Below are 16594 nucleotides of genomic sequence, written 5' to 3' on the forward strand. Positions count from 1 at the left end.
TAAGAATACACAAATGTTATAATGATGGACTTAACTTATAAGTGTATTAATTAATTTATATTATTGAATAATAACTATGATTAATTTTTGAAGTAATTATAGTAATTAATGGTTTTTTAATTTAAATATTGATTATAAATTTTAGTAATTATTATTATATTATTTATTAGTTAGTTAGTTATTAATATTAATTCAAAATTAATAATATATTAAGTAATAATTATAATTATATATTAATTAATAATTTTAATTATTTAATATTTGAAAGTGTGAAAATGTGGAGACTTATTTCCATAGTCTTGGACCACGTGATTCCTTAGTATTATAAGGGTGCAAAATGAGAAATGAATTAAAAATTAGGGGCAAAATGAAAAATGAGTGTGAGAGAATACAAAATTATTCAATGGTCCGGGATCATAAAATTAATTTCCGAAAATGTGAATATTTTATGACAGATTGCACCACTTAATGCAATCTAATTGATCCGTTCTAATTTTTCATGAAACACAAGAAAAAATGGTGCATAGGATCAGCCAATTGACCACCCATTTGAGTGATTGTTTTCACCAAATCGTGGAATTTTTTTTTTGTCAAAATACCCAAAACGGTTAGATTTGCATCCTCTCGTATAGAAAAGTAATTATGTTATTTAATCGTGACCACTCATTTAAAAATTATCTATTTTTCTCTCTTTATCTCATCATCAATAAATGGTTATGAATAAATAACATGATCACATGACTACTTTTACACATAAAAAGATTCATTCACAAAAAGTTACTATAAATCGTACTGAATCCAAATATTTATTAATTTTCAGATTTATAATAATTTTCAAAACAATTTATTAAATATAATCAATGGTAAATAAAATGTTTCACAACTTATCTTGCATATTAATTAATATCCTATGTTACACCGACACAAGACGAGACAAGACATGATACTTCGACACGTTAATTCTAACAAATATTAGATTGCGACATGTTAGTATTCATTTTGATATTAAATAATATTTTTAATTTATGTAATGTATAACTGTATATTATATTTAATATTTAGTAATTAACAAAAAAATAAAATTACATTTATAATACCTATCAATCTTGTAAAAAAAATAAATATAAAATGTTACTGTTGGGTGGTTTGCTGATGGTGGAAAAATATAAGTTCTGATAGGGGACGTTCTTCTGTTCTTGCAGAACACAGATTCGTCCCTTAGTTCCAACTCAAGTGCGCAAGTGCACACATCAAGTAATAAAGGAAGTATTAATGTCCAAATTATCGTTCCCACGAGGATAGAGTGCTAATTAATGTTTTATCACTGTTTATAAAGAGTGAAAATGAGAAGAAAAGTTAGTAAATGAACTGTCTGGTCAAACGTTCCCACTGCCTTGACAACGTTCCTCAGGAACAGTAGGTTCAACCTGATGGCAAACAGTTGCTCGTTGCGTTATGTATGTGATCCTTCCTGTTTAGAAGAAGGTGAGATAATAATCATTGGAGTTTTTATAAGTACTAAATAAAATAGAATAAAATGACTAAAACAGAAATAACTATAATCAAGAGACAACAGGGTGGTGGTTAAAACAGTTTAACAGAAGGAACGGATTCACTGCTTCACTCTTAAAGGGTTGTTTTTTCTACTCAAGACTTAGCATCTTTTGGCTTTGTCCCAGTTTCTTTGCCTGCCAACTCTGATTCCTCAGCTCATGGTCTAGATGGCTCACAAGTTTTCTTATTCCTATGGCTCCCTTGACTCCAATAGGTACTTAGTTCAGAACCTTAAAATGGACGAGTTGGCCCCTTATTCCTAAGGTGACCAATAGCGTTTTTGCCATGACATCTACCTTTCCCCAATGGCTAAGCTATCTGAAATCCCTTCCTTATGAAAGTTCCTTTCTCAGTATGTACCCAATTTCCATTGGCGCACAATGAATATAGCTTACTTAGCCAAAGAAATACAAAAAGCTTCGGTCAAGAGAGTTTTGAAAACAGTTCTTTAAGAGTTTCATAGTTTACCCGTTCCACAGATAGTTCAGCTCATGGCTGATAGTTTAAACATAATTATTCTCAATTGAGATCATATAGACTTGAGATTCAGTCAAGAGATAACAATTGGAACGAAGAGAAAAACACTTATATTAATTTAAAAGACAGTTTACAAAAAGAAACAGAAAATGGAGAAAGATGGGTATTTGCTCGTGAGGAGTCTTGATGGTTGTTTACAGAGAAGGGAGGAGGGGTTGTTGCTTAACTATAGTTACAACTGAAAATTACACTAAGTTACTAACTACTACTAAGTGATCTCTTCCTTTCGAACTGCAAACCCTCCAGGATTCGATGATGTTTTTGTATGAGAGAGGTCCTATTTATAGCTGGAAGAGGAATGGCAAGACTGTAATTCCCTTGGAGCTAGTTGCTTGAATGAGGGGACGGGACTGTGGTGTGAAGCTTGCGTGAATTGCTGAATGGAACAGGATTTGGTGATGATTAGCCGTTGTTTGCAGGCATTTCCATGTTTTGCTTCTGTTTTCAGCCAATGAGAACTCTCGATTCTCTGCTCTTCACGTTTCCAGCTGCTCAGTTGGTGCACCGCCTTACTTTTTAGAAGTCTTTAACTCTACGTTACCTGCAAAGTGTACAAAAGCATTAAATGAATGGAGCAGGTGCATTAAATGCGTCTCAGTTCGTTCCCCTTTTAATATATTTTAAAGTAATACGTTACCATCCGTTCCCCCACTGTGTTTTTACAAATGTGTAAAACAAGTGATTTTCATGCTGAAGTTGCTCATCAGATGAGGGAACGTGTGGTATTTTGCCATCAAAATGAGCTTAGATGTGAACAAATTTACGTCCCATCAGTTACAAATATTTATATTAAATTCAATAAAATAATAATCATAATCCAATCATTTAATAATTGAAATTAAAAACGTAACGGAATGTAATTTTTAAAATCCTTTATCGATGTAATATCTATGAAAAAGAGGTTGATATCAGAATAATCTATTGCTAGGCCGAAAAAAGTGCAGTGTTTATTTCCATGAAATGTGCCAAAAAAGAAAACAATTTTCTTAAAAAATTATTGAGGATGGCCCAAAATCATGTTATGTGGCCAGCAGATGAATTAAACAGGAGGGTAACCTTTTCCAACTGGTATCGAGCACCAGACTATAAGGGTCCCACCAGCTGGTGGCAGAACAAGTTAATAAAATAATGTTTCAAATTTTTTAATCTGTCCTTACAATTTTTTTTTTTAAAAATTTATCTTATATTTTGGAATGCATCTTACCGATATCATAATTAAATCTTATCAATTATAAAAAAATAGATTTATCGAAAAAGATATTTCAAAACTTCTTTTATTAAATTATTACAAAGTTAAATCAAACCAGATGTAAATATTCATCGACTTCTTTTTATTCCACACAGTCATAAAAACAAGATGTAAATAACGTTTGTATGATTTATGCAAGTGCCCAAAAAAAATGGCAGGAGGGTATTTCTGTAATTTAAAAAAGGCACTGCCTTTACTCTTCCGTTCCGTGTGTTACAATTTACCAAAAAAAGAAAAAAAGAAGATCAGGACAAAAATGTGATAATGAGGATTCCTTTGCCCAAAAGTGCCTTATTTTTTTGCGCATTTTTCTCTGTCTGGATTTCTCTACCAATCAAATCACAGTCTCACAGAGCAAGACGCTCTTCTTCTTTGTCAATGTCATTCTCATTTCCTCTCTAGGGTTTATCGCCGTTCGATTCAACTCCTCTTCTTCCAAAATGCAGTCTTCAACGCTTCCACAATCGGAGCGCTAGTGCGCATGCTTCTGCCGATGTGCAATGTAGTTGAATCTGGCTCCTCGATCTACTGCATTTTCCACCTGTCAGTTTAGCTTTTACCAGAAATTTCCTTTCCATTTGCCTTTTTTTTTTTTGCTTAAATTGATTTAATGTTTTACATAAATTGATATTTTTCCATTTTCCTACCTTAAAATTGACCGAATGGTGATGTTATTTGATTTTGATATTTCACTTCCATAGATTTAAATTTTTTAAATGCGCAGGAACTATGGTTTTCTTGGATTTTGTGAAGCTTTTTTCACTGTAATGCACATTATTCTGCTTTTACGATCCGGTCTTGATTTATTGCTTCACATATAGATCTTTATTTTGAAAATAAATAAATCATTTAGAAGGATATGGCACATGCAGATCTAGTAGCTAAAATTCTTTTGGATTTCTATTCATTTTTGTTCAAATTCATTTGGATGATTAGGTAGGATTTCTTCACTGCGGTTATAGAAATGTTGAATTCTGAGCTAAGATGAGTAAGATTGAATTATCAAGGATGAAGACACCGGCCGTTCCATTGGCTACTCTGATTGGGCGTGAGCTTCGAAATGAAAATGTTGAAAAACCTTTTGTGAAGTATGGGCAAGCTGGGTTGGCCAAGAAAGGAGAAGATTATTTTCTGATCAAGACAGACTGCCACAGGATTCCTGGGGATTCATCTACAGTGTTTTCTGTATTCGCGGTATTTTTTGTCTTCTTGGCTTACACCTATATTTACTTTTAAGTTGATTTACATCATTTTAGTCTTAAGTGAAATTTTTGGGGGAAGAAATATTTGAATCTTAGGAAATGGAATATTAAGCCTAAGGTGGAGAGAACTTCGTTTCTCGTGTCAAATGAGAATTGAAGCATATTATTTCTCTTTTCTTTACATTTCTCAGCGATCAAATGGAGCATCAATTTATTGCCACAATGGTTGTGATATCCATAAGGAATTCTTGATTGGTAGATCTTTGATGGGCATAACGGTATATCAGCTGCTATTTTTGCGAAGGAAAACTTGCTAAGTAATGTTTTGAGTGCATTACCGCAAGATATCAGCAGGGATGCATGGCTTCAGGAACTTCCTCGTGCTCTAGTTGTTGGTTTTGTGAAAACTGACATAGAGTTTCAGCAAAAGGGTAAATACGAAATCTTTTTTCCTTGCTTCATACATCTGCTGTGCACACTTATACTGACATTTTAATTTAATGTGCAGGGGAAACTTCTGGAACAACTGCTACATTTGTCCTGATTGATGGATGGACTGTCACTGTTGCATCTGTTGGGGATTCCCGTTGCATATTAGATACTCAGGGAGGTGTAGTTTCTCTCTTGACAGTTGATCACAGACTAGAAGAGAATGCAGAAGAGAGGGAGCACGTTACTGCCAGTGGTGGTGAAGTAGGAAGACTCAATGTATATAGAGGCAACGAGGTACGGTGTAATCACCTTCGTCCTTTCTAATAATGGTTTCTTAAGCTCACTAGTTTTGGTTCGCAATTATGTTTATAGGTAGGGCCTCTTCGCTGCTGGCCTGGTGGATTGTGCCTATCTAGATCAATAGGTGACACGGATGTGGGAGAATTTATTGTGCCAATACCACACGTTAAGCAAGTGAAGGTTAGCTAGTTTCATAATTACGTTCTTTGTTCGGTGACCCTTTTATTGTGAAGCATTTAGTTCTAAGTTCGAAGGGCCGGCTTGGCTCAGCGGTAAGCTTGCTTGCCGTGGTGTGTCAGGTCGCGGGTTCGAATCAGCCTCTCTGCAAAAAGCAGGGGAAAGACTGCCTAGAGTATTCCCTTCCCCAGACACTCACGAAGTGGGTATTTGAACTGGGTCGGCCCTTTATTTAGTTCTAAGTTCCAATGCTCACAAACATTTGTTTGTTGGTTCCTCAGCTTTCAAATGCTGGTGGAAGGCTTATTATAGCCTCTGATGGTATTTGGGATGCTTTATCTTCTGATATGGCTGCCAAGTCATGTCGGGGTCTGCCTGCGGAGCTTGCTGCGAAGCTAGTGGTCAAGGTGATAGATTATTTCTGGCATTATTCCCTTATTTTCAGGAATGGATGTCCAATTATCTTATTTAGTAAATGCTTTGTTCTTTTTCCCCAGGAAGCTCTAAGGTCGAGAGGCCTGAAGGATGACACAACCTGCCTTGTTGTAGATATTATTCCTTCGGACCTCCCGGTATTACCACCAATTCCGAGAAAGAAACACAATATGCTTACTTCATTTCTCTTTGGAAAGAAATCTGAAAACTCCACAAACAAAGCTACTAATAAGCTTTCTGCAGTTGGTGTTGTGGAGGAGTTATTTGAAGAGGGTTCTGCCATGCTTGCAGAAAGGTAAGTTCTAAAGCCCGTGATGGCCAAATTTATATTTGCATGCTATGTCTAGAAGTGTAATAGCAACTTAGCTTAGCTGTCAAGTGACTGGAATGAAATGATTTCCTTTTCCATTTGGGTGCTATGCGTGTGCAAGTCTTAAGTTCTCTATTTTCTTAAAATGCAGGCTGGGTAAGGATTTTCCATTTAATAAGAATTCTGGGATTTTTCGCTGTGCGGTATGCCAAGTGGATCAACCCCCTGGCGATGGTTTATCAGTGAACTCTGGGCCTTTTTTCTCTCCAGCATCTAAGCCATGGGAAGGCCCATTCCTCTGCACAAACTGTCGGAAGAAAAGAGATGCCATGGAAGGAAAAAGGCCTAGCAGACCCACCGTTACTGCATAGTAATTATCTAGTGTTATAGTAACATACATAGTAAATATTAGTATAATTTTTCCCTGGCAGTGAGAGCATGGTTTGTTTTTCTTTTTTTCGGTGGTGATTGCCATAGATGTGTAAGAAGTGAGGTTGAGATACGTTCAGTAGGTGTTTTGGGGGTTGTTGTAAGTTTGATTCTGGCTTGTGCTCAGCTGTTGGACTGACAGAACAAACATGCTGTCCAGTAGATAAGTTCTAATGGTATGTACTAACGGCTTGTTTTTGTAAGTAAACTGAAACTTTTATGGCTACCTCTCTCTTTTGAGAGTGCTTTGATGGTACGGCTCAATTGCATTTGTATCTTCTAAAATTGTGTGGTTCATGTAATAGATTGTGTGACCTTAGGCACGCGGTTCAAGAACAGTTTTTGTTAGTTAAAAATAATAAAACCTGTTTGGATTATTGTTTTTGAGTCCGTAGTTTTATATATTAAAAACAAAGTGGAGAAGAACATTTCTTTTTTATTTATTTATTAAGAACAACATTGCTTTATCGATACTATTTTTGGCGTTTGTGCCTTTCATAATAAAATTGCGTACGAATTCATTTTGGTTATCTCAAAGTGTGAGACACACAAACACTTGGGAAGGTTGAATTTTTTTAAAATCAGGAAGTAATTTAGACTCAACCCAAATTACAAGCTGGAGATTTACGATTTACAATTTGTCTTGCCCAATGTCAATGGTTGTATTTCGAATAAATAAAAGTCGACAATAGTTAGATTTGAATTGTTCATATTTTGGTAGGCAGATTTGAATCGATTCGATTTGACTTAAAAATGAAATCTTTTGTTTGGAACTTATTGTAAAAAGTTAAAATTGAATTGATTTAAAAATTAATTTTTATGTTTGGGATTCTTTAAAATATAATCGATTTTATTTTTATCATTGCACATTTTTATCTTTTTAATAGCCTAAATTATCAGATATATAAGGAAAATGAAAAAGTTAATAAGAATAAAATAATCTCTATTGAAAATTAAATTAAATTTTCACAACAGTTGATAATATTTCGAAATCTAAATAATTGAAACTCATGTAATTTTATAAATTAAATTATTTCTCATTTCTCAATTTTTACATACAGGATATATCAGATATTTTTATTTTTATTTTTACATTTCAAACATCAATAAAATGTTAGAGTGGCTTTCTGATGTCATCATGCTAAAATCATTTCGATTAATATTTTTAAGAGGCACTAGGCTTCTCTTGAAAGTGTAATCAGTAAACAGGTGAATTTCATACCCGGAGCCCCAAATACATCGTTCAAATGCAAACTTCTGGTGATTAGGGCAATATACAAACGTGTAGCCCATAATCTTCAGTGCGCAGTCTATAGCCCCACTACCCCATTAATAGCCCAAACTAAAAGAAAATTACAAAACATGCTTATGAGAATAGAAGTACAGCAGCAACCAAATTTTCACGAAGTAGAAGGCCCAAACAAACACATTCATTTTTTTTTTGTGTACAAGAGGGTTGCTCTTATGCCACGCCACCGCATTGGGCACTTCATTTAAATCGTTAGTACTTAGTGCTTGTTTGTTTATATCTTCTCTTTTTTAAGTTAGAAGCTATTTATAAGTATAAGTTAGGCCAAACAGATTTTGGAAAAAACTCTTATAACAAAAAGCTCTTTTTTTATAGCGAAGAAAAAAAAGCTGAAAACTAAAAGCTACTAGGAGAAGCTTTTTTTAAGCTCTTATCTGTTTTTCTTGAATTATGTGCTTTTTTTAAATGAAGAGTGATAAAGATAGAGAGAAAGATAATTTTATTAAAATATGTGTTTTTAAATAATTTTTAAGCTAAAATTTTTATGTAATTTTCAAACAACTTTTAATTTTTTTTAAGCTCTTTTTTTTTAACTTTAGCCGTCGTATTTCTGTATTTTCAAGGCGCCGAGTGTTCTCTTTATTGACGCAGATTATGATTTGCGATGGATGATTAAATACTAAAACGCATGTTACAGTGTCAATGTAACAAGAAATACGATCTAATGAACAGTTTATGTTATAATTGGAAATAGAACAAGAAACAAGAGAAAATCTATGCTTATTCAAATAAGAAGAACTAGAATCAAGCAAACAAGCAAACTCGGAATACATAATAACCAAAAGCAAAACTAAGGAACATAATACAACATAGCATAAAACAAACGGCGATTTGCAAACAAGAGCATACACTTAATTGACAATGTGATATGCTCTTTTAACATGGGAAAGCTTCAAAAGCAACAAACTCACACTATTATTGCACAAAAGCATAGTAACGCGTAAAAGGGAGCCTGATGTTGACAATATGACACAATAAACTATGCATCTTATATTCAATTAGGAGGCATCCATTGCAGCTCAATCCCATAATTCCAAGAATCAAGAGGGTCATCAGGCTTGAAATCCACCAAAGAAGTGTAAGCAGTGCAACTCCCAACCCTGACCCTGATCTTATGGGAATTCATGGAAGAGTCTTTCAAGTAATGACAGCAAAGGGTGCCCATACACCCCCTTCCCTCCTCCACTTCTTTCTCAAACTGCCTACAAATGCTGTTTGAAGAACAGTTCAGAGGAGATTGAAGGATATTAGCAGAACAATTAAACAACATAACTGTATTGTGTTTAGATATATTAAAGGGTAAGCTTTCATCAAGCAAGAATCCTCCCCCAGAGAGATCAGAAGAATAACAAGTGTCTTTCAATATAAGGGGTGGGCTAATGACAAGTTTGTTAACACTCGGGTCAATTCTAAGGATCTTATAGTAAGAACTTGTTGCTGACAAGAACTCTAAGTTGCCATTGTTGCAATAAACTCTGTACCTTGAATCTCCACAGTCATCGTTCGTGCTGAGTGGGTATGGAACTGCAGAGTCACCACAATCCGGACAAGTACTAAGGGCTGATGCATTGATTACAAGAGTAGTTAGTAGAAAGAGTAGAAGGGCTACCATCTTTACTCGAATGATAGAAACAAGGAAATGTTTTTTATCCCTTGATTAGCAAGTAAGGATTGCACAACAATGTGGCCTATTTATGATCGGCTTCTCTTTAGCATTTCTCATGCTATAAATATAATAAGTGATCGACTCATCACTTGTTAAAAAAAAAAGATGCCATGAAATTCAATATCTTAAAGTTATTTCCTATGAATTTGGATCCTCTCATGTAAAAAAGTAGTCAGGTGTTCATATTATTTGATCATAACCACTCATTGACGATAGGATAAGAGAGAGAGAAATGTATGATTTTTAAATGAGTGGTTATGATCAAATAATATGACCATTTTTTCATAATTTACTAACATCTCGAAAATGATTTCCCATTTATGATACCCAATGAGGCAAATTTCTGTTTTGGGTTTGTGAGGTTTATATCATATCTCTAATATTAATAGATGCGGATGAAAATGGTAGGGACTGAATTCTAGAGTCTTTTAATAAGAAGTTATCGAGTGAAGATTAAGAAGTTATCGAGTGAAGATAAATGAATAATTTTCTAACATGTTCAAGAGTTTATGCGCTAAACAAAAGTTTCTATAATAAAGTTATCTGAATGTACTTTTACTATTACACCATTAATTGTGTAAAACAATATTATTAGACTTGCATACGGGTCTTTGATGTAATTGATTACTTCCATCAGGTATATATAAAAATATGAAATGAATATAATAATAAAAATATTATAATAAACATATATAGTTGTGATTAGAACACAAACTGTGGCCCATTTAATACCACTTCAAACCAATATACAAGTATGTGCAGAGTTGAATTTGGTTCGGTTTTATTCACCGAACCGAATTGAACTAGCAAAAATAATTCAGTTCGAAAAATTAAAGTGATTTATTTTTTCGAACCAATTCAAAATTAGTTCTGAATGAGTCGTGAACTGGTTCAATAATAACTGAAGAATTGTAATCCAATAAATTGGATCAGATACAATAACATGTCAAAATATCTTTGGCTTATCAATGGTATAATTTGTATAAAGATTTTGCATAATGATTAAATGATAAGTAAAGCAATGTTTATGATAAAAAAAAATGAGTAGAATAACAAAAAAATCAGTTCAGTTCATTAAGTGATTTAAAAAAAATAAATTCGGTTCATCAACAATATATTTATCACAAACTTGTTGGGGTTAGTGACATAAATAAAAGTACGAAAAAATTGACAAAAAATGATAAAAATTAAAAAAAAAACTAAAGAAATTAAATGATACTAGAAATTTAAAAAAACAACAAACAATTAAAATGAAAAATAAAATAAAATAAAGTGAAAAAAAAGATAAATAAGAGAGAAAAACACATAAGAGAAAAAAGGAAGTAAAAATAAAAAATTAAAGAAATTAGTATTAAATAAAGGGTTTATCATTTTTTTGTCAACTCGGGATAAAATTATCTCCAGCAACTTCAAAATTACGTTATTTTGAGAATTGAAAAAATTAATAAAAAATATTTTGATAAAATTCATATAATAATTTTTTTTTTAAAATACCTAGAGTTGAGACCCGTTCAATTCACGAAGTGATTTTTTTAAAATAAAAGATCGCATGATACCTGGACTCGATAAAAGGTTGCATACCTTTCGATTCAAGAGAAGACAAATAAAGACAAAAACAATATGTTCAAAAATTAATTTTTTAAAAATCAATTAGGTTCATAAATTGTTTTTTTTTTTTTTTTACATTTTTTAAGTGAAATACAATTCAGTTAACAGCAGAGTTCAATTTTTATTTTATTTTACACACTCCCATCAATTAAGAGCTGATATACCAATTTCGATATCAGATCATATATTTAACGAGTGAATTGACTATTATGAATCAATTGGTAATGGAATTTCTGGTTAAACCGGCCTGACAAGTTGACCTAGCTTTAATATCAGTTACCTTTGTTTAAAAAAAATAAAAGGTCGCATGCCTTTCGTCCATTGTAAAAAATTGTCTAAAGACACTAGTGACTGGTACTTTGGAGGAATTAATTATTTGGAAATTGAAACCCAACATGTCATATTGTTTACAATGAAATTGAAGACTAATCGACATGTACATGAGATTTAATTGGAGATGGATCATCTTAAAAAAAACATAATACGAAGATGTGAAAAAATCACAATAATACAAATATAAATTAACGATGATAATTTTATAATTATTTATTTCAATAATTTTTTCTTCTTCTTTTATTTGTTGAGAAACATAATCCCACATTGGTTGTATGAGTAACTAATGTGAGGTTTACAAGGCCTTGGGCACTCCCACCCTTCGAGCTAGCTTTTGGGTGGTGACCTCAAGGTTCTTAACATGGTATCAGAGCGTTCGAAATCTCACCGCCTCCCACTTTCCTCCCACTTTCTTTGTAGTGAAATTTCCACATGTAGGTGGGCTTGTATGTTGTCCACCCTTCAAGCCCAATGGGCTCTCGGGCGAGGGGGCGTGTTGGTTTATAAGGTCTTGGACACTCCCACTCTTTGAGCTAACTTTTTGGTGATGAGCTCAAAGTTCTTAACATTATTATCATTAATTTATTTTTATATGATTATAATTTTTCAAATAATCATATCATATATATATTTTTTAATACGAGAGGATTCACTCACAATTTAATTAATATGAACACCAACGTAACACTGCCACGTTTACACACAAAAGCAAATAAAATACTAACATGACACAGCCACTGACACAAGAATGCAATACACAACACTAACACCACACAGCCACTGACTGACACAAATTAATGCGATATAATTTAATATGTACTATTTCGAAATATAGTATCATATTTGGCATAAATTATCAAAAGCAGTTTGACTCGAACATAATCATCTCATAAAGTGTTTATACTTCGTAGTTTAAGAACATATAAATCTTACATTGTTCGGGATTTACATGTATTAAGTGGAGAATCATATGACATATATCTCATAAAAAGAGTGGTTGGAACTAGGAAGGATAAAAATTATAAGTTTCATTTTTTCAGTTCAAACAAAAGAAAAAGTAAAAGAGGAATTAAATCTAGTCGGTATTATACCATGTATCTTTCACGGACATTTGTTAAACAACCAGCGCACAACTTTGGTTCAGAATTTAATTAAAAAACCTTAAAAGTTAATCACTTGCTCAGTGTCATATAAAATATTACGTCAATTATGATTATGAGTATGAGTATTTTGAGTAAAATGGCTCACCAGACGCACTATGGGGTACCACTTGCTTCTTTGAGGTGATCCCATTTCCAAAAGTGGCTCCTAATCTATAAACATATTATGGGTACAATGATAGTGGTAACGTACAAACAACTTGAGTTTCTAAAATGAATATTAGGGCTCTAAAGTTTTTGCTAAGTAGTGTTTTGGTTCACGTGTTGAAGATGTGGCCATACCTGGTTACTGAGAGCTTTAATGGTGCATAATCAACAAATATTAATTAGCAATGTCTTATAGTCTTTAAGATGAATATTAATAGACCACCTGTCAGTCTATAATCCACTGAAGGATCTACCCATAATTTTGTTTTTCCTTCTTTTTATTTATACATTCGTGTATATAACCCAAATATTTGAGTTTCACTTTCCAGAGGAGCCAATGATGCTAAAAAGGTTAGCACAAAAATATAAAATTTAATCCAAAGCTCAAATGATACTTCGTATCAAATGGGAATATGTCAGCTGGGCTGATCTGCAATTGATTTTAAAGATATGAATCAAACCCGTTTTCACCTATTCTTTTAGGTGTGCCTGAATAAAAATTATTTATCACTTAAAATATAGGGATAAGATGTATCCCTACTTTTTTTACATATTTATTTTACCAAAAAAAAAAAATCATCTAAAAATTCTAGGTATAGTAATATTTTTTAGAATATTTTTTTTTCTTAATTTTATTTTTATACAAGTACGTAAATAAGAAAGATGAACAATAATTTGATAAAAGATTGAGTTCTCGATATTATCAATTATGATCATGCTTTCATTTTAAAAATGGACAATACCAATTCCGCTTTTTATTTATTGGATAAGATATTATATCAATTTTTTTTTCATATCTATTTTACCTATTCTTTTTTTTTTAATTATAATTTTAACTGACTTTCACCTTTTCTCTCTCCTACCATTGTTAATTAAGATTGTAATTTAATGGTATGAAGAAAAATAAATGGCTCTGGATGCCAGAGTGGAAATTGAATTTTAACTTGTGGACTTGATATATTATGTGTGTGCAACTTCAAAAAATAGCTTCCAGTACAATTCATTCATACCCATTCATCACACGCAGCGTATTACAGCTACTTAGTCTATGTTTTATTTTTTAGCTCAATTCGTCAAAGTAGAATTATCTATGAAATTGAAATCTCAGAATAACTAAAGTACAATATGAATCTATTCAATCACGAGCAATAATTTGAAGAAAAAAAAGAATGATAAATACTTGTAATTGTGTCTCAGTGGTTAAACGGAAGCATTGTTCCTTCTAATCATCGCATTCCGAATGCTCTTCGCTGCTGAATCCTTATCATTCGTCAAACATAAAAAAACCATAACCCTTCCTTCTACTCAGCACTAAGCAAAGCTATCACATTTGGGCTTAGCCCCATGGGCCTACTCTTTTTTACAGGAGGAGACCAACAAAAGTTATAAGAAAGCCCAATTATGATCTGCTCGATTTTTAAATGACGGGCCAGCTTGTTAGGCAATCCATTTGAATGAATTTTAAACAATTAGTAGAACCGAAGATCAAGCAAAAAATAAAAATAAAAATGATAGTTTAAATTTTTTAAATTTATTTTATAATTCAATATATCAGTTTAATTTTTTTCTGTTTAAATAAAATCTAAAATGAATAATTTAGTTTTCAAGATTATAAGGATAAAAATAAAGGACAATTTTTAATTAACTTGTCTTTTTTTTGGTAGAATTAATTAACTTGTCTTTATTTATACTATATAAGTGTTTTACTTGCTTTATTTTTTTAAGTGTGATGTAAATCATTTTATTTCGTAATTTCTCATTTTATTGTTGTAATCTATATACAAGAATTTGGACAACCGATGAAAAATAAAAATAAATTAAATAATAACACAAGTTTCTTTTATGGATTTGATGTTTGTCATTTTAAATGACATAAGTTATGTCATTTTAAGAGATAGATAGACATAAGGAATAAAAATCATGGGAGAGAAGGTGGATGATTTTTTTTAATTTAAATTTTAAATAAAAAAATATTTTCTTGTGTCTATCTCTCTTTTAAAATGACATAACTTTATGTAATTTAAAATGACAAACACTTTTTCCTTCTTTTATTTTATTAAATGAGAAATTCTTATGTACTTTGAAATTATTATACTCAATCCAATAAAAATATAATATTTTAGCTACAAGTTCTTAAATTAGATTTAAAATTATTCAATAAAATTTAAAATAAAACTGGGCTATTTAAGTATTTCACTAAAAAAACATTGGAATTCTCTTCATAAAAATCATCTTGTAATTAATATTTATTCATAAAATCTTTTGCAGTACAAATTATCTCGATGAAAAACCTCACAAATAAGAAAGAATTACAATATTAAATATCTAAAATGTGGCGTAGCACAATATTATTTTTAAAAATATAAAACATGCCAGAACAAAGATATATAAAAATATATTTGAGATTTTCTTTTATTAATCCTATCAAATAAACATAACATTGATAAAATAATGGGAAAAACACTTCTCATGTTGCATGAGAAGTGTTTTTTTTATTTTATGACCATTCGATTTTTATGCAAAAAAATTTTTTTAAATAAATATGAGACTCACTAGATGAGTTACAATATAAGAAAATAATTCTCATACAATATAAGAAAATCAAAGCTCTAAAACAATACAAACCAACATAATCCAGAATGACAAGTTATATAGTATGAACCAGGTATGAGTGACGATAGAAGAAGCCAATATATCAACCAGTGTCCTAAACTGATTATGTTTTTTGAAACATTGTGTAATGTAAAAAATGAAAAAGCCAACTTTATGAAAATAAAGAAACTTTTTTTTTTGGAAATTAAAATAAAGAAACTTTAAAAAGGGGGAAAATAATACATATTGTGATGTGATTGTTTTGCTATATGTAAGGATGTTAACGCAATGGAAAAGAAGGTAAATGGAGAATTTGGGATGCGTAAAGAATCCAATTTCCAAGTACAAATTAATTAATTATGAAAGGTTTTTTTGACTCCGGTGTAAAAGTAAGAAGTCTTACTTCTCATCTCAGTCGTTGATTTTTATCAATTTAGCAATTGTAATTTATTAAGTTATATCAATTAATTAATTATTGATTTCAACTAAACCATATATGTTAAATAACGAAAATCAATGGCTAAAATGCAAAGATTTCTTAATCTTATCTTGGAGTCAAAAGATTCTTCCTCACATGTGCATGAGTGCGTGCAGTGGTGGTTAAAATTAAGTTTTGTATTTTAAAATCAGGTTAAGCCTATTTAAGATAAAATTTAATCTCACTTGACTAGGGGTGTTAACGAGCCGAGCCGAGCTTTGGTCTTAACGGGCTGAGCCTGTGTTCAAATGTGTCAGACTGGCCTTAGCCTGTTACTTGTTACGAATATAATATCATTTACAAAAAATAAAAGCCTGATTTAACCTGTTAGCCTGTTTTAAAAAAATAAGACAACAAAAATTTACCCAAACAAAATCTACAATCAACAGCACTAGTAATTTCATAAATATTCATAAATTTAATGTATATCCAAATAACATAATATAAAATAAAATCATTCAAAAAGTCTATTTAATTAATAAAATGGGATGAAATGAATTGAGAAGAGAGAGAATGCTATCACAAGTAGTATAAAAAATATAAAAATAAAATAAAAATATTAGGCAAGCCTGAGAGGCTCTAAGGCCGAGCTTTTGAATTGGAGCCTGATGCCTTTTTATTAAACGAGCTTTTATACAAGTCCAAGCCTGGGTCTAACAATCAATTTTAGACATGT

General features: G+C 31.6%; 2 protein-coding genes across 2 annotated transcripts; one reads left to right on the forward strand and one right to left on the reverse strand.

Annotated features, from left to right (window-relative positions):
* The first annotated feature begins 4324 nt into the window (after positions 1 to 4324).
* Positions 4325 to 6567, forward strand: LOC133314492 (probable protein phosphatase 2C 5). Its single transcript, XM_061515974.1, has 7 exons — positions 4325 to 4534; positions 4802 to 4973; positions 5051 to 5268; positions 5347 to 5454; positions 5733 to 5858; positions 5949 to 6181; positions 6348 to 6567. Exons 1-7 carry the CDS (start codon positions 4325 to 4327, stop codon positions 6565 to 6567), a joined length of 1287 nt encoding a protein of 428 aa, XP_061371958.1.
* A 2361-nt stretch (positions 6568 to 8928) lies between these two features.
* Positions 8929 to 9546, reverse strand: LOC133314453 (wall-associated receptor kinase-like 15). The gene has a single exon (XM_061515929.1). It carries the CDS (start codon positions 9544 to 9546, stop codon positions 8929 to 8931), a length of 618 nt encoding a protein of 205 aa, XP_061371913.1.
* Positions 9547 to 16594: the final 7048 nt, after the last annotated feature.

The sequence above is a fragment of the Gastrolobium bilobum genome, unplaced genomic scaffold (genome assembly GCF_033153095.1).
Source record: "Gastrolobium bilobum isolate Gb01-03AN ecotype WA unplaced genomic scaffold, APGP_CSIRO_Gbil_v1 utg1951, whole genome shotgun sequence".
Classification (NCBI taxonomy): domain Eukaryota; kingdom Viridiplantae; phylum Streptophyta; class Magnoliopsida; order Fabales; family Fabaceae; genus Gastrolobium; species Gastrolobium bilobum.